Source organism: Drosophila biarmipes, chromosome 3L (genome assembly GCF_025231255.1).
Source record: "Drosophila biarmipes strain raj3 chromosome 3L, RU_DBia_V1.1, whole genome shotgun sequence".
NCBI classification, from domain to species: domain Eukaryota; kingdom Metazoa; phylum Arthropoda; class Insecta; order Diptera; family Drosophilidae; genus Drosophila; species Drosophila biarmipes.
The window spans coordinates 16,422,649-16,447,695 of NC_066613.1; the positions used below are offsets into that span (position 1 = coordinate 16,422,649).

At 50.0% G+C, this 25,047-nt stretch overlaps 2 protein-coding genes across 4 annotated transcripts; both read right to left on the minus strand.

The window, feature by feature from the left end:
* Positions 1-228: 228 nt before the first annotated feature.
* LOC108035171 (uncharacterized) lies at positions 229-8,687 on the minus strand. Of its 2 annotated transcripts, XM_017110632.3 has the most exons (7): positions 8,036-8,687; positions 7,004-7,969; positions 4,809-6,947; positions 4,499-4,748; positions 2,820-4,436; positions 1,977-2,279; positions 229-1,908 (listed from the first exon to the last, which is right to left on the minus strand). In XM_017110632.3, the coding sequence occupies exons 1-7, from the start codon at positions 8,069-8,071 to the stop codon at positions 1,520-1,522; spliced, it is 5,700 nt and encodes a 1,899-aa protein (XP_016966121.1). In that variant the 5' UTR covers positions 8,072-8,687; the 3' UTR covers positions 229-1,519. The 2 variants fall into 2 exon arrangements, with proteins under 2 accessions (XP_016966121.1, XP_043950653.1); XM_044094718.2 differs by lacking the exon at positions 229-1,908 and having other exon boundaries at positions 2,251-2,468.
* A 513-nt stretch (positions 8,688-9,200) lies between these two features.
* Positions 9,201-24,979, minus strand: LOC108035312 (protein enabled homolog). 2 transcript variants are annotated; one of them, XM_017110886.3, is made up of 4 exons: positions 24,778-24,979; positions 24,070-24,258; positions 10,445-10,750; positions 9,201-10,382 (listed from the first exon to the last, which is right to left on the minus strand). In XM_017110886.3, the coding sequence occupies exons 2-4, from the start codon at positions 24,128-24,130 to the stop codon at positions 9,598-9,600; spliced, it is 1,152 nt and encodes a 383-aa protein (XP_016966375.1). In that variant the 5' UTR covers positions 24,131-24,258; positions 24,778-24,979; the 3' UTR covers positions 9,201-9,597. The 2 variants fall into 2 exon arrangements, with proteins under 2 accessions (XP_016966375.1, XP_016966374.3); XM_017110885.3 differs by lacking the exons at positions 24,070-24,258; positions 24,778-24,979 and adding an exon at positions 15,179-16,545.
* Between the last annotated feature and the right edge of the window lie 68 nt (positions 24,980-25,047).

Consider the following 25,047-nt stretch of genomic DNA (forward strand, 5'->3'; position numbering starts at 1 on the left):
TTCACATACATATATTATAAATATCTTATGCTGCTGCTTAGATTGCTCCGCATTACATTAATAAATCTTTGAATTACGTTTCAATAACCATTGGATCAGACCACACGTGTATCTATCATATTTCGTACTCAGGTTTTTGGCCAGTTCTTTGCTCGAGCAACATTCTCCTCCTCGCTTTCGTTCCCACTTTCACTTGCGTGATGCTCTCAATCATTTATTCGGCTTGCGTAGTACCATGTTTTCTTTTTCGTTTATTCTTCTTAAATCACATTTATTATTTAATATTAACATTGAGTAATTTATGCTTGAGTGTGTGTTGGGTAGGGAATACGGGTAATGGTGAGGTTAGTTCTTGCTTGCTTTATGAAGAGGTTTAGTTGTACGGCTGAATCAAACAATGCTAAACAATTACAGCAGAGTAGTAACATAAATAAAATCGTTACTTAAATAAATAATTTCCATCTACAAAACTGGCTCAGTTGAAAGGAAAACAATCTTGTTTAGTCAAAGCGTATCTTTTTACACATTACTCGTCGCACCGCACTTGCAATTTCGTTTGCCCCAGCTCCTCCAGCTGCTCCTGTCTCTCTAGTTTCATTGTACATTGCGCTATTACAAATAAATTGTTTAAATAAGTTTTGACTTTTGTGTATTTTGTTTCGCTTTCCGTTTTTAATGTTTCGTTTCTGCAATTGGAAGTACTAAATTGGTTTGAGGCTACGAATTGTACATTACAAACTAAAATGTGTGTGTTTTTTCTCATCTCTTCTCTTCGTTTCGTGAACTTAGGCTAAGCAATCGATTAAATAATTAGCAATAATAATTTTAATAGTACAATATGAATATTTGTAATTGCTAAAATGAACCCCTGCACCGGTTCATGGGCTCCTCCTCATCGCTTAGCTAAACGTAATCGTAATAATTAGAATTTCTTTACAATTAATTTACGTGTTTTGTTGATTTTTCCTCCTCATATTATTGCTTTCCTTTTGTTTGCGGCGACTCCTCCCCTGATTTACAGCTTAAAATTAGCACACTTAAAGAGCTAGTGTTAGGACTTAACGAATTGGAGTTTTGGGGCCAAATTGATGGGTGTTTAAATGGCGATTGGGGCGCAGGACATATTGAAACAATTCCCATATATATATTGTAATATATATGCGTATATACAACTAGATAAATATTATTAAGACCTCTCTCTTCTACACCTAATTCGTTCGTCGCCAAGGGGTCACAATTAACACAAGCGCAGTCGGTAGAGCCGGGCCAGGCCAACGCTGGCGCTGATCCTGCTCCATCTCCTAACTAGGTGGCACAACTATGAGCTGCCATGCTGTTGCCCATGCGATTTACACTTACGATTACACATCAAAACATATATAGTTATGTGGGTATACAATGTACGATAGTAGTGATAGTTAGGAGGTAACCATAAACTATAATATCAAGCAATACACAACGCGTAGCCTTTTACTTGTTCGCCCTAATGCCTCGGCTCTTAGTCGATCCACATCCCTGTCTACTTGGTCGCATCGGTGGTGGAGCGCCGTCGATTGACCGCAGCCTGTTGCTGTTGTTGCTGTTGCTGCTTGGCCGCCGCCAGAGCCGTCAGCGTCCTCTGGCTGATGGCTCCCGAGGCGGTGGTCGCCCTGCCGGCGATCTGGATGTGCTGCAGCTGCTGCTGCTGCTGCTGTTGCACCTGCACTTGGTTGGGACTGGGCAGTGTCTGCGAGGAGACCGTGGAGGTGCTCTGCTGGTTGAGTATTCGGTGTTGTTGCTGCTGCAGCTGCTGCTGTGGCTGTTGCTGTTGCACGCCGGGCGCCTTCACCGTCTTTAGCTGCAGCTTCTGCCCCGACATCACAATTGGCGTGGTGCTTAGGTTGCCGCTGCTGGTCACCACATTGCCGGCTAAGGGTGCGACAAAAAACACATGTAATCTTTCGTATCAGAAATGGGGGCGATGAAGATGCACTCACCATTCACTGGCGTCGTGGCCAGCTTGAGCGTGGAGCCGCCTATCTGCCGCTGGGTGGTGATGAGCTGCCTGTTGGCCAGTTGCTTGGTGCCCACCACCTGGACGTTGCGGGCCCGCGGCTGAATGGTGCCCAGCAGCTGGATGGACGCGGTGCTGTTGCCGCCCGCCTGCGCCTGGATCGTCTGCTGCTGCTGCTGGACTGTCTGCTGGACCGTCTGCTGGGCGATACCTATACCACCACCGACATTTGAGGTACGTATTGTTTGAGGATTTAGTTTCTGAACACCGGCACCGACTATTTGAGCTGTAAGCAGAGAGAGAGCAGAACGTGGGTGTGCGGGGAGATTTTTTTGGTTGGTTGCTTGATTTAGGTTGCAATGAGAAATGTCGAAGGTCAGAGGTCAGAGGTCGGGGGAGCCGCCAGGTTGGACGTTAAACCAGTACGATCGGTACGGTCATGGATTACACACATAATGGACTCTCAAATCTTAAACTGATGGCATTTCGGGGGTTAGGACACACAAGACACATAAATCGAATCGGTTGTTTTTTTGGTTTTGGATTAGTTCAGTGGCATGAGGGATCGAAACGAGTGGTTATCGGGTTTGTGTTGTATGATGTTTGTAAACGAGAAACGAAACAGAAACAGAAGAGAACAAAATTAAGCATGTTCAATCAAAAGAAAAGAGTTACGAATAAATAATGCGGTCCGCGTACTATATATATATAAATAAAGATCGCACCAAGAAGCGCCACATCCAGAGTCACAAATATCTCATCGGCCTGGCCGAGATTGGTGATGCGCAGCATCTTTACCAGATTCGCATTCTCCCTTTCAACTCACCAATGGGTAGGGTCAGCATGGCCGTTGTGGCTCCGGCTCCTCCTCCGCCGCCTGCATTTCCACCGCTGCTATTTCCCGCCGAAACTCCTCCGCCGGCGTTGTTGGTAATCACCACCGTTTGGGTGCCGGGTCCGGACGACGGCAGGCTCACAATGGTGCCCGTGGGCGGGGCGTGTTGCTGCTGCGTCTGCTGGTGCTGCTGCTGATGGTGCTGCGCCGATTGCGTCTGCAGTGTTATGGTGTGTGGCAGTTGCTGTTGCTGGCTGGAAACCGGCACCGAGACCAGGACACTTCGCTGTTGCCCCTGAGCCGTGCCCGCGCCCGTGGCCGCATTCCCCGCCTGCTGCTGCTGCAGACTGTTCCCGGAGAACTGCAGCGAAATGGGTTGCGTGAAGCCGGGTATCTGCACCTGCACATTCTGCAGGCCGGCAAAATTGGCCATGGCGCCCTGCAGCTGGGACAGATTGATGCCCTGCAGATTCAGGGTGGCGGTTGTCTGCTGCTGGTGCTGCTGCTGTTGCTGCGGCGAGGCAGAGGGCTGCGGATGCGGACTAGACATGGGCGAGTGTATCGAGGAGGTGGCGGGCGAGTGAACAATGGTTTTGGTGATGAACTGCTGCGTCGGCGGCGGCTGCTGCGGCGACATGTGGGGCATGGAGACGGCGGACACGTTGGAGGTGACATTGCTGAGGCGCTCGAGGAGCGCTTGGTTTTGGTGCGTCTGCGACGACTGCGAGTGATCCGAGCCCGATGGCGAGGGAGTGGCCGCGTTGGTCAGCAGGGCGGACAGGGCTCCGCCACCACCACCGCCGCCACTCGACGTGGACGCCAGATTGTTGGGCACCGCAAAGCCACTGGCATTCGAGGCGTTCGAATCGCTGCCCGGCGACGGGGCTGCCATGCCCACCACAATGGCGTTCGGTGCTGCCGTAGTGCTGTCCCTGCGCAGCGAGCTCAGGATGCGCTGCTGCACCGGACCCGTTGGACTCTGAATCCAGGCTGCCGCCGCCCCAGCGCTGTTGCCCGACGAGATCACTGTGTAGCTGGTGGTGGGGTTTGTCATCACAGCCGGCGGCGAGGCCAACTGTGAGGCCAGCGCCGACATGGACACCCTCACCGTCTGGCCACCGTCGACCGTCTGTTGGTGATGCGACTGCCCGGCCTGGTTGAGATTGACCGCTATCAAATTGCCCGCGGAGTTTGTGCGGAACGTTGTTGTGGTCGTGCCTCCACTGCCAATCTTTCGATTGGCATTCAGCAAGTTCTGCAGCACCTCGCTGGACTGCTGCTTCCGCTGGGCACTCACCAACGTGGGTGTTCCACGCGTGGTCTGCACATAGGTGGCTGTGGCCGCATCCGCGGTGGTGGGAGTCGACTGTTGCTGGTGCTGCACAAGCGTCAGAGTCTGCGGTTGCTGTTGGCCCGTGGAGGCGGTGAACGTTCCACTGGCCACTGGGGTGCTGGTCATGGCAGCTGGAGCACTGTTGAGCAGGTTCAAAATTGATGCGTTGCTGGAGTTCTTGAGTGTTGTGGCGCTGGTGTTGCTGCCGTTGTTGTTGTTGTTGTTGTTGTTGCCGCCGTGCACTGCAGCATTGCTGTTGCCTTGTGTGTTACCCGCTGTAAAATGAAGGATTGTCATCGTTGAGTATTGCCAAGTAAAAATGGTGTTTTGAACCTACATTGCTGCTGGTGTTGCTGATGCTGCTGTTGTTGTTGCTGCTGCTGCTGCTGCTGGTACTGGTTGGCAGAGTTCATAATGCTGTTGACTATGGCATTTATTGCAGGATTTGGGTGTATGGCCGTATTGTTGTTCATATTGTTACTGTTGTTGTTGTTGTTGTTATTACTTGTGGCAGTTGTCTGTTGTTGTTGTTGCTGTTGATGTTGCTTCTGCAGAATCTGTTGCTGCTGAACTTTCAGCTGCGTTTGCTGCTTGGACAAAGGAATACATTTTAATCATAAACTTGCAGTGATATGTTGACCTCTTACCAGAATTGGCACATTTGAGTTGAGCTGGGCACGCAATGCGGAATTGGCCCCCACCACCGTGGCGCCCTTCACCTGCTGCTGCTGCTGTATTGTGGCGGGCTGGATGGTTATGCCCGAGTGTTGCAGGGCCTGGGCCAGCTGTTGCGACTGCTGCTGGGGTTGCTGCTGCTGCACAAGGACCAGGGAGCCATTGCTCAGGCTAACTTGGTGTGTTGTTGTGGCGGAGTTGCTGCTGCCGGTGGCCAACTGCTGAAGGTGAATGTGTTGTTGCTGCGGCTGCTGCTGTTGTTGTTGTTGCTGCGGGACAATCTGTGTTGCGGCCTGTTGCTGCGGTGCCTCAATTGTGTATGTTTGCTGTTGCTGCTGCTGCGCCGGCTGCTGCCGAAAGTTTTGCTGCACATTGATCATATTACTTCCGGCCAAATTCAGAGTCTTTTGGGTTAGTTGTTGTCGCGGCAGTGCCACATGATGCACTGTAGCGGATAGCTGCTGTTGCGCTTGCTGGGGTTGCTGTGGCTGCTGCGGTTGTTGTTGCTGGGGATTACTGACGACAACAACTTGCTGCTGTTGCTGCTGCTGTTGTTGCTGCTGCTGCAATTGAGCCTGTCGCTGCTGCTGCTGTTGTTGTTGCTGCTGCTGCTGCAAGAGGATCCGCTGCTCGTTCGTCAAGCCCGTGTGAGTCACAATCGGCACATGCCCGGGTATCAAATGCGTGATTTTGACCGCCTTGCGTCCCTCCTCGGTGAAGATCTCTCGGAACTGCTGAATGTATCGATTGGCATGCACCCGAGTGCCCAGCGCAAAGCGGCACGACTCGCCGTTGCGCTCGCCCTCCCGGTAGTCTCGGTCCACATACAGTTCGCCGAGATACTCGGCATCGGAGGGCCGCTGGAAGATGGACAGCTTGATGTGGTACAACGCCCGCCGACCTTCGCTGGCCTCACGCTCCGTCTCGAGGACGTACTCCTCGATGAGTTGCGGCTGGAAGTTGTGCCGGCAATTCGGCTGGCAGCCGTCCTTGCAGGCCTCGCTGAATTCGTTCAGGGGCTCGAAGGCCTTGGCATACTTTTCCACGCTGATCACGTGTTCGGGCACCTTCAGATTGGCGGGATACTCCAGTGTGGGCGGACGAATGGGCCGGATGACCTCGTGCGGTCGCCGGGGAACCTTCGAGGTGAACGACGAGAGCATGGCCCCCACCAGCGGGTTGTTGGTGGGTGCCGTGGCCGGTGTGGCATTGCCGCCGCCACTGCTGCTCCCCGTCCGCGGCCGTTGACGCAGACGAGCCAGGTAATCGCACAATTCCAGGCCGTGATGGTGGGTGAACTGGTCCAGCTTGCGCTTCCGATTGATGGCCGTCTGGGTGAACTTCTTCATCTGGCGCCGCAGCTCATGGGAGTTGAACAACTGACGCTGATGCTGGGCGTTGATGGCCTGCCGCCCTATGCTCGGATCCGGTTCCAGGCACAGCGGCTCCGCAGTGGCCAACACCAGCTGGCTCTCCAGCGCTAGCTTATCTTCCGCCGGCCACTGGCTGCCCATTTGCTGCACTTCCGCGAAGAGGGTGGCGTTCGTCGGCCTGAGCAGGATGTGCTTCATATCACAGATATTCGTTGAGGTGGCAAATGTCTGGCGAAAGTCGCGGATCTGGGCAATAACGCAGCCGGCATAGAAGACGCTCGGCTTTGCGTAAACCCGGGTCCCCTCGCCGTCCGACAAACTGACCGTCTCGGCGCCGAGTAGATCCATTAGAAACTCCGGCAGCATCTCACGATCGATGCACTGCAGCAGAAGGTCGTTCTCATAGGGCCATCGCAGAACCTCCACCAGCCCAAAGTCGTGCTTGGCCTGACCCGCCTCCGCCTTGCCGTGACTCTCGTCCAGGGCCGCCGGCTTTGGGCGACTTCGATGGCTACCCGCTCCAGCAGTAGACCCCATGCCCGCGGTCTCACTCGCCGTTTCGTCCTTGTCCGCGGTGATGGACCATTCGTTTGTCTGCGGGTTCAGCAGCATGTGCTCGTCGTAGTGTAGGGCCAGCGAGTATCCCTTGTTGCCGGGATACAGGTTGACCACAATCGTGTTGAGCTTCTCTCGCTCCACCAGCCGCTCCAGTGTGAAGGAACGAGTGCGTTGCTTCAGCTAAAAAGAGGAACAAACGTAACACAGAAGTTTTAATGGCTGGGCTACCGACTTACCCCTGTCTCGGCAAAGTAGTTCAGGTCGTTGCTCAGCAGTTGCAGATACAAATCCTTTATTTTCTCGTGCAGATTGAAGAACTTGCTGCTGCTGCTGCTAGACTGGCAGGCGGAGGAAGGTGGCTTGTTGTTGTTGCTGTTGGAGGAGGCAGCGCCGGCGCCAGCGCGCGCTGATTGCGACGACGAGGTAGCCGTGGAGACTGAGGCGGCGGGTAAAGCTGATGAGCTGCGACTAGAGGAGCTGTACTCCTTGCTACTACTGCTGTTGGACTTTTGGCGCTTGTTGGGCGACGACGTGGGCGAGGCCAGGACATGGTGATTGTGCGTCTGGTGGAGGTGATGATGGTGCAGGTGATGGCCGCCGCCGCCGCCGCCACTGGCTGTTGAATTGGCGGATGGAGGCCGCTTCTCGGACTTCTTGCTGGACACACTGGCCGCTCCCGTTGAGCTGTTGCTCAGGCTGGAGTTGACGCCCGGCGGCGTGGACAGCAGCAGATCGGGCACCACTGGCGAGGGCGACGTGATGGAGTTGAAGTTCGACAGCGTTGTCGTGGAGGATGAGCACGAAGAGGGCGACGGGGCGATTGCAGTGGGCAACCCGCTGGGCGTGGCCGACGTGGGCTCGGTGAGCAGGCCGCCCAGCGAGCCGCCAGTGCCCTCGGTGGGGGACTCGTCGTCATCGAAGATGCAAATGGGCGGCTGAGCAGGAATCTGTGGTATGGCCTGCAGCAGGCTCGTCTCCAGGTAGGACTTGCTGCTCGACGGGGCAAACTGCTGTTGCTGCTGGAGCGTAGGATGCAGCTGGTGGTACGACTGCTGGGGCTGCAGCTGCGGCGAGGATCCGGCCTGGTACTGGACGAACTGCGTCTGGTGGACGCCCGAGCCGTGGGCGTGGACCGTTAGTCCCTGGACATGATCCGCGTTGCTGGAGCCCTTTAACTTTTTGAGCGTGTCATTTATAATAAACTGGGGGGAAAATGTACATCAAAATGGGATCGAATGTTAGGGGACAGGGGAACAGGCAGATCTTACGTCGGCTTCTTGGCATGAGGAGTCCAGGCTTTGCATGGTGCCAGCAGCGGATTGCTAGGGGATTCCCAACGGAGGATGGCGCACCCAATTACCGACGACATCCAAGCACCAGTCTATGAGCAATCCCGGCCAGAATGGGCGGCATTCGCATTGCGCTCGCAGGTGTCCAGGTTCTGCCTGTGAGAATTGAACAGTCGAGGACCGCAGACGCAGGGCTCCGTCGTTGTTGTCTCCTACTTTCGCTGGCTGTTAACCGTGGGCTGCGCGATTCTGGCCACGGCTGTGCCGCATGGGGAGCGGGGGAATTGGGCAGGTGTCCCGGGGCCCCGGCGGTGGCTGCTCCTCGAGCTCGGAGATCGGATCCCGACGGCGATTTGTGGTTTCTTCACTCTTTTTCCACTTCCACTGCTGCTGCTGCTGCTGCTTTGCCTGACATTTTCTCTCTGCGCCCCTCTGCCTGAGAGCACTCTTTCTGGCGCTGCTGCTCCGCGAAATCGCAAGGTCGCGCGCTCTGCCGCGGTTATGGGGCCAACAGTGGGCTGCTTCTTTAATAATACGCCGAGGATTGCTCGCTTTTAATTGTTTTAAAACTTTGTTTTATGCTTTTTTGCAATGTAAATGTACTGTACGATTCGTGCCGTGCGAATGCCAACAATCGTTATCGTTCGCCGTGAATGGCGCAATCGGCGTTCCGATACTGGTTCGATGGGTGGTTATCGGTGTGGTCACACTGGCTGCGAGCTAACAGTGTGCTGTTGTGCGCGCTGTTAACGCACTGTTAATGGGTTAACCGCCATTTGAAAATTTAAAAAAAATGTATTAAAAATGATCCTACATAATATTTTATATGATTTCTTAGTAATTTCAAAACATTCTAGCTTTTTTTGTATCTTATGCTGGCAGCAAAACCTATTCCTTATTTCCTTATTTTGGAACCCATTTACCAGAGATAAATAAAAGAAAATATTAATTTAAAGAAGTAAACTTCAGCCTGAAAATTATAACAAAATATTAAACTGATTTTTCTGGCTAAATAAACATAAAGATAAAAGTACAAAAACGTAAAAAACGAGAAAAATACACATTTAAAGCCTAAAAAAGTATTTTTCCATTAAGATCCTTCATTCAACAACCCCCCTAAATATGAATAAAAAAGCAACTTCCGTAGGATTGTTCACTTATGTTTAATAGGTATATTATTAAGGATTAGTCTCTACCAACTAAGCATTAAGAATACAAAATTTTGTCACTTGTACGTATACTCTTTGCCATACACATTTATCCATTTGTATATATTATAATATATATCGTATATATCCGCGCTAACCGTGTTATCAATATTCAATAAAATCATTATATCAGAAACTTGTAATACACTCGCAGTTGAAGAATTTCCGTTCACATCAGCATGAGATCTTTAAACGTTAATTGTGTAGTTTGAAATATTTATAATAAAAACAGCTCTTGAGTTGGATCGTTGAGGATCAGTGATTGGGTTGGGTTAGGGATTGGGTTTGGGACCGGGACATGGTTGGTTGGGTTGCTCCTCCTTCCGCCTACTTCTACTCCTTGTGCCCGCCCTGCAGCTTCGTCCAGGTGTCGCCCAGCGCCTTGGCAAAGTGGTCGTCCACCGAGGCCTCAGTCTTGGTGAATATGGATATATTCGTGGACGAGGTGGGCGAAGCGGGCGGCGTCTGCGTCGAGGAGGCGGCAGCAGCCGCCAGGCCGGGCTCAGCCTTCACCCGAATGATGGCCGGCATGCTGGGCGTGGTCGGTGGAATCTGCGGGGGCGCCGGAATCGGATTCGGTGTTGGAATCGGTGTCGGTGTCAAAGTTGGCGGTGTTCCGCCTGTCCCATAAGCTGGTGGCGGCGGCGGCGGTGTATTGTATCTGGGCGGCGTGTGGTGCGTTGTTTCCAGGACAGTCCGCTTTGGCACAGCCATGGCCAACGCTGCCTCCACCTGGCTGACCGTGGGCATCGCTGGTCCCGAGCCCGTCGCCGAGGGCGGTGGCGATGGCGGCGTTTGGGTGCGATGCAGTGCCAGCGAGAGTGGCAACGGCTCCTCCTGCGGCGGCGGAAGTTCCGGCTGCGACGATTCCGGCGCCATGATGACCAAACCCGGCTTGGCCAGCGCCGCGCGGTGCGGCTGGTAGAGCTGCGAAGCTGCTGCTGTGCTGGCTGACGACGGCGATACGTAGGCCAGCGGCGAAACCTGCTGCTTGGGCGTACCGCTGGGCGAGGGCGTGGGTGTGGGCGTGGGCGTCGGCGACTTCTTGGCGAACAGGACGGCATAGTCCTCGCCCAGCGAGCGCCGGAAGTGCTCGTCAATGTCGGACATTGCCATGTCTAGGGGTGAATCGAATAACAGGTGAGCATAATCTCTGCAAGGGGTTTGTACACCGACTCACCTGAGGCTTGGTGGGCCTGCTCGGGCGGTTCCCGCTTGGGTGGAGCCTGGGTGATGACGCTGGGTCGGCTGTTGGCCGCGTAATTGGTGCCCGGCAAGGGTTCGCGATAGGGCGGCGGTGGCGAGGCCCTCTGCTTGAGCGCTCCCGTTGTCACCGACATGTCGATGGGGCTGTCCATGTCCTCCCGCTCGCGCTCCCGCTCCCTTTCGCTGCTGCCCGCCTCGTGCACCTGGTACTCGGCGGTCCGTTGACGCCGCTCGCGTCGCCATTTGGTGGTGGGCAGCTCCTTGGAAGTCACACGCATCTCTGCAAGAAAGAGATAGGAGGTCAGTCGGCTGGCAAACGAGTTATCATTGTGGCCATCTTTTTGGCTAGCCCTCGGCATGGTAATAGTCAATATATAGTATTAAAACCAAAATCGCATTTCAATTAAAGGCCATAAATTTGATTTGGCTTTGTGGTTGATTTGGGTTTCGTTGTCTGTCGTCTTGCTTTCCTGATTATGCGGTCGCTGAGTGGGCGTAATGAATCACATGGAGTTGAGGCGAGGCGAGGCTCTGTTCTCCTCCACCCGGTGACTATATAGCCCCCTCTCCCGCCCAGAGCCCTCCTTCAAGTTTGTTGCCTAAGTCTTTCGCTTTTTTGAATGAACTTCTGCCAAAACCAAGAGCTTTCGAGTGGAGGAGCGGCTCCAAGTGGCGGCGGTCAGGAGGAGATGGCGGCGGAGGAGTCACCAACAATAAATAAAAAGCACAACAAAAAAACGGCACACACACCGTCGAGCAAATAAATAATAACAACAGAAGGCACACAATCGAAACTCCGAGGCACCAACAAAATTGCTTACAGAAAAACTCGTTTGGTCTACGCTTTTTTCCTCGGCCTGTGTGTGTGTGTGTGTGTGTTTGCATCAAAAGTCTGGGCCTGGCCTACACTGAGCGAAATGCGGGAACGTGCCTGGCCTGCCAATGGGCGACTGACCGAGCTGCTGGCGTGGGAAGCGGCCAGAGCCGAGCGTGGGCATCCCGCCGGGATGAAAGATCCCTCCGCTGGAGGTGCTCGGTGTGCGCAGTGTAGCTGCAGCTTGCCAGGAAGCCAAGTTTATAAATAAAGCAAAAGGCAGATCCCCAGCAGAACCCAGTTTCTCGGCCGATATCGAGGGGGCATGGAAAACCAGTCCGGTGACTTCTGCACATTTCGAGCAGCGCAGGAGGAGGAGGAGGAGAAGGAGGAGCAGCCCCAGTCCCAGGAACCCAGGCATGAATGAATGAATGAATGGCTTGGCCTGGCCTGGCGATGGAGGCGGTTTGGCGTTGGCGGAGGAGGAGGAGAGGGCGCAGCAAGAGGAGCAGGCGGAGTAGGAGCGTTGTCCTGTTTTTGGCAACGTCACTGCCATATATTACTTCGTTTCCTCCCGCCCCGAGCAGTGCAGCCCGCCGAAAGGCAGAGGAGCACCAGTGAGAGGAACCAGCCAACGAAACTGGTCTGCTCTGCCGTGAGTGGAGCCCCAGGAGGAGGCGGAGGAGCTGCAGGCCAAACCAACAAGCACGGAGGCTGGGAGCGAACTTGCGCTTGGGCCCGAGCGGATGATGATGGGGATGATGATAATAATAAAGAAACATTCAAATTTTATTGCACATTTCCGGTCGTCGGACGTCGCCGTCCGTTGGGGGATCGCTTCGGAGGTTCGACGACGACAACGACAACGAAAACAACAACGCCGACGACGGCGATGGAGCTTTCTTTTCGAGGCTCCCCCTCCTGGCGGAACGTGGTCTCTGGCTCCCTATCTCACCTTCGCCGCCACCGCTTTTTCAGCATCCTCTCTGCGGCATTGTTTATTTGTTCTGCTGCCAGCGTTTTAATCATTTCTGTATCGGCTAATTGGCGATAAAGGGGAGTTCGTAACGAACCTCGGCAAAAGGGGATAAGCCGATGGCCTAAGCAGGGGCAAGTGTGGGAATCGAGGGGTATGGCAGATATTCGGGAGACGAAGTTCTTACTTCCATCTAGTTAGCTTAAATAATATGTGGGAAACGGGCATAGGTATTTGTTAAAGTTAATTCAAGCCATTAATTAGACCCCTTCTGAGCGGAATAATAAACAAGAAGACACTGCCAACGTTTCTTTCATAAAGTTTTACTTTTGGATCTTAGATTTTTATGCTTTAAAAAAGTTAGTCACTTTTTGTGTCCATCTCAATAATAAACATATTATTTTTTTGCTGTGATATAAAGTTGGGCCAAGAGTGGATAGATATTTCATTTAACATTGTAATAAGAATAAAATGAAATTTTAAAAAATGTACAATGTATTTCCACAGTATTGGTGTCTAAAAACAAAATACCAAAATAGCTTAGTTGCCAAACATCGTAAAACATTATAAATAAAATAATTTAACTATATGAAAACCAGTTAATCAATCAAAAGTCGCTGCCCATGTTTGACTATCATAAGACTCCCCAGTTATGGTTCCCATAAAAAAGATCGAATCATAATTTTGGGCAACGCATTTCACAATTTCCGGTACGGCGGCGCAATCTCAAATCTTCTGAGGTGATACATCAGCTGGAGCGCGATTTGAAAGCCGGCCCAGTGAGATCCGAAAATCTGGTTCGGGTTCAAAACAACACCGAGAACTTGGGGACGGCGGAGCGGGAACGGCAGACTTGCATGCTTATAAGGCCGGGATTGTATTGGGCCACAACAAATAGCCAAGGCGACGGCGACGGCGACGGCAATAGCAATGGGAGCAGAGCGTTTGTGGCTTATGCAAACAAGTTGTTGTTGCTCCGGTTGTTGCTGCTCTTGTAGCTTTTCTGGCTTTGTATACGTATTTATTTTTCCACCATAGTCGTCGCCGTCGCAGGCGTTTTTCATTATTTATATTTTTTCTCGCGCCGGCTCGTGAGTCATGCCCGTACCCACCACGGACACCCGGCACCCCGGTACCCCGATCTCAGATGCCCCACCTCCGATCCCCGATCTCCAGTCCCCCGTACGCCCGCATCACCCGCTGGCCGAGTTGATTGCAAATCTGGTTTTAATATGTCAACAAATTAACAAAAGCAAAATAAAACCGAGCCGAGGCGAGGCGAGTCGATCCAGGCACAGCCCCCCGGCTGCACCTCGTCATCATCCACTTTATTACTATTTCTACTCTTCACAGAGGTTTAATGTTTAAACAGGCGCTCGTTTTTTGCTCTTTCCCCGGCCGTTTTATTTCCATTTTTTGTGTTTGCCTGGCGTCGCCATGTAATTGAAAGCATTTGTGTGATTTGTGCAATGTCGCCAATTAACGCGCAGCTCGGCTTGTTTGCCAATCCACGGCCCCAGTAGGAGCCCATCGCGCGAGGCGGGGGGCAGCAAAAGTGTTGCCAATTTCATTACCAATTTTACAGCTGGCACGAGCCGAGTGGAGACGCCATCGATACGCTCTTGCAGCCGGCGTGACCGATTGTGTCGGCGGTGTGGCCAATCCGGAGCCCCCCACCCAAGCCCCATCCCAATCCCAATCCCATCTTCGTCATCACAGCCACGTCCTGGACACACGCCATAGCCCCAGCTGATAAGGCGAGGAGAATCGCTTCCGATACCTGATCCCATTCATGGGGGGAGTGAGTGCTTATCGTGGCCAAGTGGCCAAGGCAAAGAGCACGTTCGCCGACCCATTGATCAGGCGCATGAGTGTAGTGCCCACGTGGGCAGCAGGTGGTCACTACCAGTAGTAGTCCTACCAGTCCAGGCCAACTGAGCTTTGCCTGCACCCAAGCAGGGTAATGGATAATATCATAAGATAGAAATTTCCTTAAACAAATGGTTTATCTCTGGCAAGAAAGTAAGATTATTTCTCGAATAATCCCTTAAAATGTTAGAAACATTTTAAAATTCTGGTCGTCACACGAAAACCAGCTTACATAGCCACCATTGTCTGTATCTCGGCAATTCATTTGCCCATTTCAAAAGCCATCATCATAAAACTCCGCCAATCGCGTTTCTGTAATCAGATGTATGCTTGAGAACCGGACGAACAAAACGACCATGTCCTCTAGCTATCAGAGGAACTTTTGGCGAAATTTAAATGGCTCTGGCGGCCTTTTACAAGTTCGTGTTTTATTTCTCTTTAAAGAATTTAAACCTGTCACAGAAAGGCATAAAAATAACATTTTTAAAGACAAGTCTGGGGGGCTTTAAACTTAATGTAGTATATAAGAAAAATAAAATCTTTTTAAAATCGTAAACCTTTTTAAACACTTTAATATAATGATGTCTACCCTTTATAAGACCAACTAATACCACTATACTCCTAGTCTGCCAATAAATAAAGTTAATAGTAACCTCTAGTTAAAGATTCTAGTTCTAATACTAGTATCATAAAAGGGTTAGTACACCTCATCCAGTTATTTATTTGCGGGCGTACCATTTGGCGAAAGTGTGACTATAATCGTCATAACAGGCGTCACCGCGTTACAGAACTCTGATCTTTAAAAACAACCTCCGAACAGACGCAAAACGAAACAGATTAAATGTGATGACGGGGGATTTGTGGAAAATGGGCTTACGAAACGCGGTGCCAGGTAGAACGAGACAAAGAAAGGTTCCCAAACCATTGTGACCTTTCATCTTTCCAATGAAATGTGGCAAATTTCCCCCCAAGATCATGGCGTATGTGACATTTTCGCCCCTTTTTGTCAAAGGTCATTTCGCAACTCATCTCTAGGCAAACAAACGAACCTTTGTGCAACTGCTGCTGCTGCTGCCTGTAGAGCTGGTGGTGCATGGCCGCCGCCTGCTGCAGATCCCGCCAGGGCTGCCAGAGCAGGCTGTTGGCCATGGAGGAGGCGTTGGGATCCCCGGAGGCTGACTGCGGATGCGGATGAGGCTGCTGATTGCCGGACTCCGCCTGCAACGATTGCAGCTGCTCCAGCTGCTGCCGGTGGAGGTGGTGGTGGTGATTATGAGGAGGAGGATGATGCTGCTGCTGCTGCTGCTGCTGGTGGGGATGGTAGAACATGGCCCCCGGGCCTGGGGCTCCGGGTGCCTGGCCCTGATAAGCGGCCAGTCTTTGCGTGGCCGCCAGGGCAGCGGCCGCCTGGGCCGACGAGCTGGGCGAACTGGCCGTGGAGGAGGCGGAGGAGGAAGTGGAGGGTCCGCTCGAGCAGGACGTGGAGGCGGACGAGGTGGGTGACGAGGCTGCTGCAGCTGCGGCGGCATAGCGCTCGATCTCCTTCATGCGGTTGTAGTAGTTCTGCTCGAAGGCATTCAGTATGCAAAGGAACTCCATGGCTTCGAAATACTGCGCTTGATGGATGCTCCTCAATCGAAATCTCTGGGCTGAGGCCTTGGTATCCTCTCACATCCTAGCGCCTCCGACTCAGCACTGTCTGTCTATCTGGCGCGGTATCAGTACCTCTTGGAGGCTGGGGAGCGGCACTCTTTCTTATTTATTTACTTTTCTTTCCCTTCCAGTTTATGATTACTTTTTTCCGCGCTCGGCCGCAGATACAGATACACGAATGTGCGCACACAAAACGAGCCGCAAGTCGCGACTATAGATACAGATACAATCTGTTTCTGTTTGTCTGTTTCAGTTTTTTGTTGCTTTTCTTTCTTTTTTTGTTTTTTTCGCGGACCGCGACTCAAGTTACAGTCTCTCGCCCGTTGAAACGGAGACTTAGGCTCTGCTCCGGCGACGTGAGCCTCGAGTCGACATTTAGCGAAATAAAATAAAAATAGCACGCTCTTTCTTCTGGCCGCCTGTATCTCCGACTCTGGGCAATATGTGTTTCTTTTCCGAGTAATGATTTGCATAGAAATCGACAAATCGCTGACTGAACTTGAGCGCCAGTTTTCGCTTTCAGACGGCGAACAGCGGGCTGCACACACGAACCGCGCTGGACGCACGTTCCACACACCAGAAAGTGTTGTGCCAGTGGTGCAAAAAAGATCGGCGCTAGTGGCACTAGCCACTGGAGCTCCACACGGCTCTGTGGGCTCTGCGGCAATAGGAACTGAGACGGCAACGCGACACCCGACTGGCGGCTTCCACGGACAAGCTCGAACTGATCGACGTCGGCGAACGGCGAGCGGCGACTTGAAGATTGCGACTGGCACTTGGGGGCACTCAAAGCTCCGAAGACCGAGTCTCCGTCTCCGTCTTCAGTCTTCGGCTTCTTCTGCAGCCTTCGTCTTTCGCTCGTTCTCTCGCTCCACGGCAAGTCTCCGCGGGTCTGTGGGAGCCTCCAAGAGGGGCTCCCGTGGGGGGGCCCTTGTAGACTTGGGGCCTCTTTTCCAGAGCCATTTGCACTTGCGCCAGTTGTCCCTTGTTGTTGTTGCCTTTGCTTCTCCTCTTACCAATTTCCGCTTCGACTCTTGTTTTGGCCCTGGCTTCCTCTCCCTTTCTCCGGGCTCCTGGCCCACGGATTGGGGATCTCCGCTTGCTTTTGGTGATTTGGTAATTGAAAATGTACAACTGAAAGCTGACTGGCGGCACGGCGAGGGAAAGGGGGGGTTCCCGGGGTCCGTCGTAGGATGTGGCCGCCACGCCCCGTTGCCCCATTGATGCTTGGCAAATTGGGCAAAAGGGTAACGAAATGGCAGCAATTGGGCATTGGCCACAGTCCGGAGGAAGTTGGCTCTGTGGCGCTGTGCACTGGGAACTGCGATTTCGGGGCTGGGCCGCTGGGTCCAGCTCATGTGCTCGGCATGGTACTGTGTGGGCGTTCTTTCGGGTTCATGCTTGCCCCGACGCTCTTTTGTTTTGGGCCCGGTCACCGCCGCATCGGGCTCATTATAATGTTTACCCAGAGTCTTGCCACAAACCGCGCTGCGTGCAAAACTACCTACGTTCGGGCGATCGCCGTGTGTGTGTAATGCGCACTGCAAGCGGGCTTGCGAAAATGACAACCGACTGGGAGATCGAGGGTTGGGCCGAGCCACACCGACAGTGGAATACCCAGGAGTCCTTACCACGGAAACCCAATCAATCGTTCTGTTCACAATAAGGAAGTCCCTTGCAGAACCTCGGGTTCTTAGGAAAGTATTTCAAAAGACAGGTAAATACCCATTAAAATCATCATAGACGAAGAAGGAGGGGACATTTAATGAAACAAATGAATGCTTAAAATAGTATTAATATTTTCTATGAAAACCCAATCAATCATTCTGTTCATAGTAAAGAAATCCTTTGCCAAACTGTTGGTTTTTGTAAGAATTTCAACAAATGCTTAAAAGCTTATTAAAATGTAATAATATAAACCATAAAATATTATCAAAGTAATATTAATATTTGCTATGAAAACCCAATAAATCATTCTGTAAAGAAATCCTTTGCCAAACTTTAGATTTTTCTAAGCATTTCAACAAAGACAAAGAAAAAGGTATAACATAATTATTGTATAATCTGTACATTAAACTAAATAAAATAACTTATACATAAAAACGGCAAAATACTTAAACAATAAGTTTATCTAATTACTACAAATTTAAATCAACAAATAATAGCACCTAAAGTTATTAAATTCCAGTGCTCCACAACACTTTGCTCCCAACACCTAAGCTTTGAAAAAAACAATATTATTTCCAAATAGTTATCGCTATAAATGTTGTATCATTTAATTGTTTAAAACATGCTTAAACAAGAAAAGTAGTACATTTTACTTTGCTGATTAAAACTTCAGCTGTCAAAGGAAAAGTATTTATTTAGAACGCAGAAAAAGTAAACAAACAATTAAGTTGTGATAAATTCCGTATCAGTACTAGGCAAAAAACAGCTTCGATAAAAGTGGAAGTTAACAAAAATGCACCAAGGAATCCGAAAGGAATTTTTTTATTTTTTAGCGCCTTGTTCCAGGAACTATAAGTAAAATAAAAAGTGTATCACTCGTATTTTTCAAGATTAAAAAGGGAATGTTGAATAAACAACTGAGAATACTTTTGTTGATATTGCCAGAGTTATCTTAATTTCAAATATTCTGGATAAAGGAATATATTTTTTATGACTGCACAGGAATGTTAATTTATAAGGTCCAAAGTGTCCTACACCTATCTATATATTTCTACTCTAAGTAAACCTGATAAAAAACGATCTAAAAGCAATAAGTGCACTCCAATTAGGCCAAATTCGTTGGACCTAGGAGCAGATGAGGGCAGAAATCAATGCAAATGGCTGTGGGACAAAGCTCATCCTCTAGCCAAGATGTTCGCCGCGTTGTTTGCGTTTCTTATGGGAGGCAAACAATGGGTCGACGTTTGCGGCTGCTTTGGGGCTTGGCAGTGTGTTTGGCTTAGATCGGGCTATGGCAATCGGTCGATCCGTCTGTCTGTCGGCCTGCCAGTCCAACAACAGCAGTTACCATTGCTGCAACTGCAACTGCAACTTGGCGGCAAGAAAACGGCACAGAAGCGGCAGCAGCAACAGCAGCAGCGGCGGCAGAAAGCAGAAACCAATAGCAACACGGAGGAAACTCGTTTCTAATTCAATAGCAGGCCCATGAAATTTTACGCCCGATTTGTAGTACAACCACTACTGTTGTTGCCCCATGAATATTGCTACTGCAACTGCCGCGGCGCGGCGGAGTGGAGCGGTGGAGGGCGCTGAAGTGGAGCGCAGTGGATTGGACTGGTCTGGAGTCGCCTCTTGCACATGGGTGCCGATCATATGGCCCCCGAGTTGGCCTGGCCCCAGCCGACTTGCACAAGCTCTCAGCTGTTGATCTCGCGCCACGGACTAGCCGCCACCGAGCGATCGATGTTTCTCCTCGCTCGTGGTTCTCCTTTTCTCCATCTTTCACCATCCACCGCCAGCGATCGTCCATCGCCGATCGCCGATCGTTTGCTAATCCGAGTCACAAAATGTGCAATTTTCAACCATCCAGAGGGGGAAACGAGCAGCAAATAATCGAAAAACGCAACGAAATCAAGCTAAAACTATTGACTGACTGGGTAATGGATTCACTGCTCCTAGGCTTTGGCGCTTACTCATCATCATCGTCGTCGTCGTCGTCGCCGTCGTCGTCATCCGGCGAGCTGTTTGTTGTGCGCGAAAATTTGTAGTGTAGCGTGAAACATGCGCACGCATGCGCAACGAGGTCAATCGAATGGCAATCATGGCAAAAACCCAAAGCAACCAAATAAAATGAAGCACTGCGAGGAAAAACAGTGACAGCAACGGGGAATCGGCAGACTTTGGGGCAGAAGACTCCACTGCCGGGCCGAAGACAATGGCAACAAATTACCGAAATCCAAACAACCTAAACCCGACCAGAGCAATGTAAGAAGGCGCAAAAACTAGATTAGAGCTAAGTAAACTTGACTCGCGGCTGCAAGGGGTAGAGCCCAAATGATGCGGGCTTGTCCACAGAAGTCAACTGGAAATCCCCTAGCTTCGGGGTATACCTAGTTCTAAAGAAGTCTCTTTTCGATATGACATAGAAAAAGTTTAAAGACAATGGGAAGTAATGTCAACAATAATAAGATTATAATATAGGTATTATAGAGCCTTCCTTGAACAAAAACCATATTATACGATATCAAGAATAATAACAAATATATTATAATATTTACAATTAATAATCTCCTAACTTCAAAATAAATAATCATATATTATATCAAAAATAATACGATTGTAGTTAAACTTTTACATAAACAGTCCCTTAACTTTAAAGAAAGTGTTACACTTGACTCCCCAGAACAAAAAACATATCATAACAAAAATAATAAGATTATAACTGAAAACAAATATATTTTAAAGGTCTAGAACAAAAGAAGACGTCATATATCATCAAAAATAATATGATTATAATAAAACTTGTATACTAAATAGTCCCTTAACATTAAAGAATGTATTATAATGTCATTCCAATAAGAAAAACCTTTCTTAATATGATAATAATAAAAAATGTATAATAAACAGTCTCTTAACTTTAAAGAAAGTATTATATATATATATCATTCCTATAGCAAAAACCATTATATCATATCTTATAAAGTGTCCCTTCAACTATTTATTTATGAACCCTTTGGGAACCTTTCCTGTCTACCACTAACTTCCTTAAATAGAACCTTTCCTTGGCATAACTTCATCGCCCTCTTCCCCGGCAACAGGTTACCCCAGCCCAGATTTGGCAGGTCTCTTCCCCATTCTGTGTGCCGCTGGCTGAATGACAAGCTAAGCAGCAATTCAATATTGCCCCATTGATTCGAAACTTAAAGGAAAGCAGAAGCCAAACAGAAATAAAACTCCGGAAAATGCTTTGCTAATTGAAATTTGTGTTGTGTGGAAATCGGCACAGAAACATGAGATCCCTTGCCCGGCGATTTGGGTCAGTCTGGCATGGTGGCAGTGCGGAAGTCACCGAGATCTCGGCTCTTGGTGGGAGATCTCAACAGATCGCAGAGATGATGATGATGACACACGGCTGGGACGAGGTGAGGTGGCCGGCGATTTCCAGAACTTGTCGATACACGGACCAGACAAATTATGTTTATATCTCAACCGCAGCAGTTCCAAGTCCCAGTTTGTGAAATCTAACAATCTAATATACGTGTGTATATCCGTCTAGTGGGTACATAATATATATACGCAGCGGAGACAACACAAATCAGCGGCAAACCAGTTCAAAATTTAAATAAAACTCGAGCGTGCGCGCGATTTGAGGAGAAACTGGTTTTCGATTGCCCAGAACCGCCGCAAAAGCAACTAAAACAACGGGCGTCGATGGCGAATAGCGCAAACGAACAATAACATAAATACAGTTGTCATTTTAAAATATCATCCGGTGGTAAATCAAGCGTGAGAAAAATAAACTCAATACCCATTATTATTTTGCCGAATTTCAAATCGAAATCTCTGGCACCTTCCGACGAGGCGAACCTCGGCTGGCCAGAACCGTCCAACGACTTCTGGGAGACAACTTTCATTTCGATGGTGTGCGCAAGAGCAAGTTGATGCCACCTCTTCCTGTCCAGAGTGCCTGGCAAAAGTCGCGCAGAGTGAAAATTTATGGCAAATAGGCAAATGTTATGTTTAAATAAATAAATGGCAGGCCGCCGCGACAGTAGCAGTGGTGGTAAAAAGAAAGGTAATGCTCCAGTCCCAATCCGAGTCCCCATCCACATCCCCAGCCCAAAGACCATCCCCGAGCCCAATCCCACTATCCCATGGCCATAACAAACCCAAACTGGTTTGCCCGCTGGAAACTCTGGTCGAGATTTGCGGCAATTATGCGCACCGTTTGGCCAGCCATTGCCAGTAAAAGGAGGAGAGTGTTGGCCCACAGAGTTGGCACTGGCTAAAGCGGGGAATTGAAAGGCCATGTAAATTACCAGATGAACCGAGTGGAGCCGAGCAACCAGGCAACCAACGGATGGTGTCCGTCTCCAGCTGCGCGGTGCCAAGATCGAAATTGCCACAATTTTTCTTTTGTGCCCGGGCAGGCCACAATTTCGAGTAACTATTTGTTTATTAATTATGGCCTGCTCCTCGGCAAACAATGGAAGGGCCCCCCTTAATTAACGCAGCGACCAATCGACCCGCTTTTCCATGTGTGATTTATGAGGAGCCAGAACGCGAGTGGCTCGTTCGATTATGACAAATTCCATTAATCATGCGCAGGTTAACGACATTTTGCATTTTCGATGCTGCCTGCCAGCCTGCCGATCAATCAAATCGCCCAGCATTGGCCAAAAAACACTGCACTGGGCATCACGTTCGTTGCTTTGCTGGCCAATTCTAGCCATGGCCGAGAAAATCGCGCCCAAAACGCCAGCAAAACGCGCTCAAATATTTATTCGAGCATCGGAACCATTTCTCTTTCGGTATCGGGGGCTATCTCATAAATTCTCCCCGCCGCGTTGACAGCTGTATTATATATAACACACATATTTCGGCCGAGGAATTTGTCAAATATTCCGAATTATGTGCGACAAAGCCTTTGGTAAACATAAACATAATTTGGGTTGGCCTATTATCGGCATTTGCATGTTATCACGGCCAATGGGGGCGAAATCAAAGCCCAGGCGAGGAGCACTGGGCGAGTGCTTATCGCCCCCCGTTTATAAATTGTGCAATTGCCCCGGAGAACATGCCTAATCAAACTGTTTCTTTTTTGTTTAACAATTATACACATATTTGCGAGCCCGGAGCCCGGAGCACAGAGCACAGAAAAGCGCAAGTACTATACGGGCTCTCGGCCGGCCTGAGCATTTCTTTGGCATGTCACGCGGTCGAGTCGCTTGTTTGTCGCTCTGGGTGGTGGGCAGAGAATGCAAATTGCAAGTATATATGAAAGATATGTCGCCAGCACAGTGCTGAAATATGCAATGCGAACGCCCATCCGCAGCCAAAACAGCCCGACAAGCCGACAGCCCCGACGAATCGTGCCCGTCAGCCGCAGTGGCACTGCGAAAACGACGACGACTGGCTGGCTATTATTGATAAGGGGTTCCCGGGTCCGGTCCCCCGACAATACTTCACATATGCCAACCGCTCGGCCGCCCCAGCCCCTGCCACGGCCACGCTGCCATCGAAAATGCGGCATTTGACACATTTATGAAAATCGGAATCGGAATGCGCCGCAAACTCATTTTGTTGGAATGTTTTGTTGCCGTCTTTTTTGTACGAAAATAAAACATTTCTCGGATTCGTCGAGTGTTTATGCGTTCGCACAGTGTTCGCGGCCAGGAATCGGAATCCGAGTACGAGTGCGAAACTGATTCTGCCTGGTCGAGTCGAGTTCATCGATGCCACCAGCACCAGCACCAGCACCGAGTGGGTAGAATTTCGGGAGACACTGTCTGAGTGGGGGATCGGGGTTGCGAGGAAGATGTCAGCCGGAAAGGCACTGTTGCAATCGTGAATCATGACTGGAGCACGCAAAGCGGTCTGCGACTGTCTGCACAGGGAAAAAAGCTGGACATCAAATCGGATACTATACGAGACTGTAACGAAGAGCAACTGCTTTTGGTAACGAAGGAATTGCCTTGAATGTTTCAAGTTATTTAATTATAGTTGAAAAAGAAATCACTTCCTACCAAGTAAATTTAACTGTCTTAAATAAAATCAGAGTTCAAATCCCACTGCTAGCTGAGAAATATTTTTTTTTTTTTTTGGTTTTCAGGCTTCGAGTTAAAAGTGACCCTTTTGTCAACTAACTAATTACTTTCTTATGATAAAATTTAGGCAAGAAATAGTTACACCTCAGTAGAACATTTGCAAAAAGATGATTATTTAAATCTGTAGTCGAATCTGAAGTCTGTTAGATTGTATCATTATTTTATTATTATTAGTTTTCTTTAATATTTGTAAAAAATATTCCAGCTTGAGCATTAAGTGCTCCATTTGAACACCTGAAAAACCCCGCCGATCGCCATTTACTTTTCGTTTCTCTCTCTGTGCCAGAGACATTGTTGAAATACTTTCCGAGTCTTCTGGGCTCAAAGGTGAAAGCCATAAAAGAGCTGTGTGTAGCCCCCGCCCCCACTGCCCCGCCGGGCTGAGTACAACATGGCCAACAAGCTTGTTGCCCAAGTTGAAATCATAAAAATTGTCGACTCTTTTTTAAACGGAATTGGTTAATGGTCTAGCTGGGTCGTCCGTGGGTTCGCTCGTTCGCTCGCTCACTTACCGCTGGGATTGTTTTGCACCATGGTCGCCGCTCTAGAGAGCACATCCAGGGCCGATTCCATGATGATCTCAGCGCTTCAACGTGGGATTGGACGTGGATTTGCACTTGGACTGGGGCTTGGTTTCGCTGCTGCTGCTGCTGCTTCTGCTGCTCCTGCACCGACTCGATCTGCACCGCATGAGTTTCACACTGAAAATGCAAAGAAATTGACCATGAGCAGGCGAACACACAGCCGCACACTACGTGTATATACGTATGCACAGAGATATCCAAGTGAAAAACTGGATATATCGCCCGAGCCTGGCATTGGCATATATGTAAATGGAACAAAACCAAAACCCAAACCAAACCAAAGCGAACAAAGACTGACTGGCTGGGTTGAAACAAGTAAGACGAAGGCGAAATCCTGCTGCCAAACAGTTGCCATCTGATCGGATGGTCATGGGCAGGCGGCTGCTGGGATGAGGGGCAGCTCGGGGGCACGATGCACTTGGGACTGGTTTTCGGCTCTCAGTTTTCGGTTTTCGGAGCCAGCGCGACCAACACGGAGCTGCTGCTGCATTTTTCGGCAATGACCAAGCCGAGTACAGCGGCCAAAGCCGTGCTGTTGCCAGCCAGCCCCCAAGATCCAGAGTATCTCGAGTCCAGCAGCCCAGGCTCCTATATAATACACCACTCGGCTGGCCAACAACAAGGGGCCCACTTTACCTTTCGCCTGGAGACGCCTGCAAGTCCCCGCTGGAGTCCTGCGTCTCAGCTGTTCGGGGTTCACTCCTCGCGGTTGCGCACGGTTTCCACGCGATTTACGCTGGCAAAAGCGGGGTTTTGATGGTTTTTGGTATAATTGCAATCAAATCACAATCGTTTCAGTTTGTTAGTGGTGGGCGAGGCGTCGATGTAACATCGATGGGCCCATGTCGTGGGCATATTGCTCAGCACATCGATAGCTTATCACCCATCGATATTTTATCCAGTTTT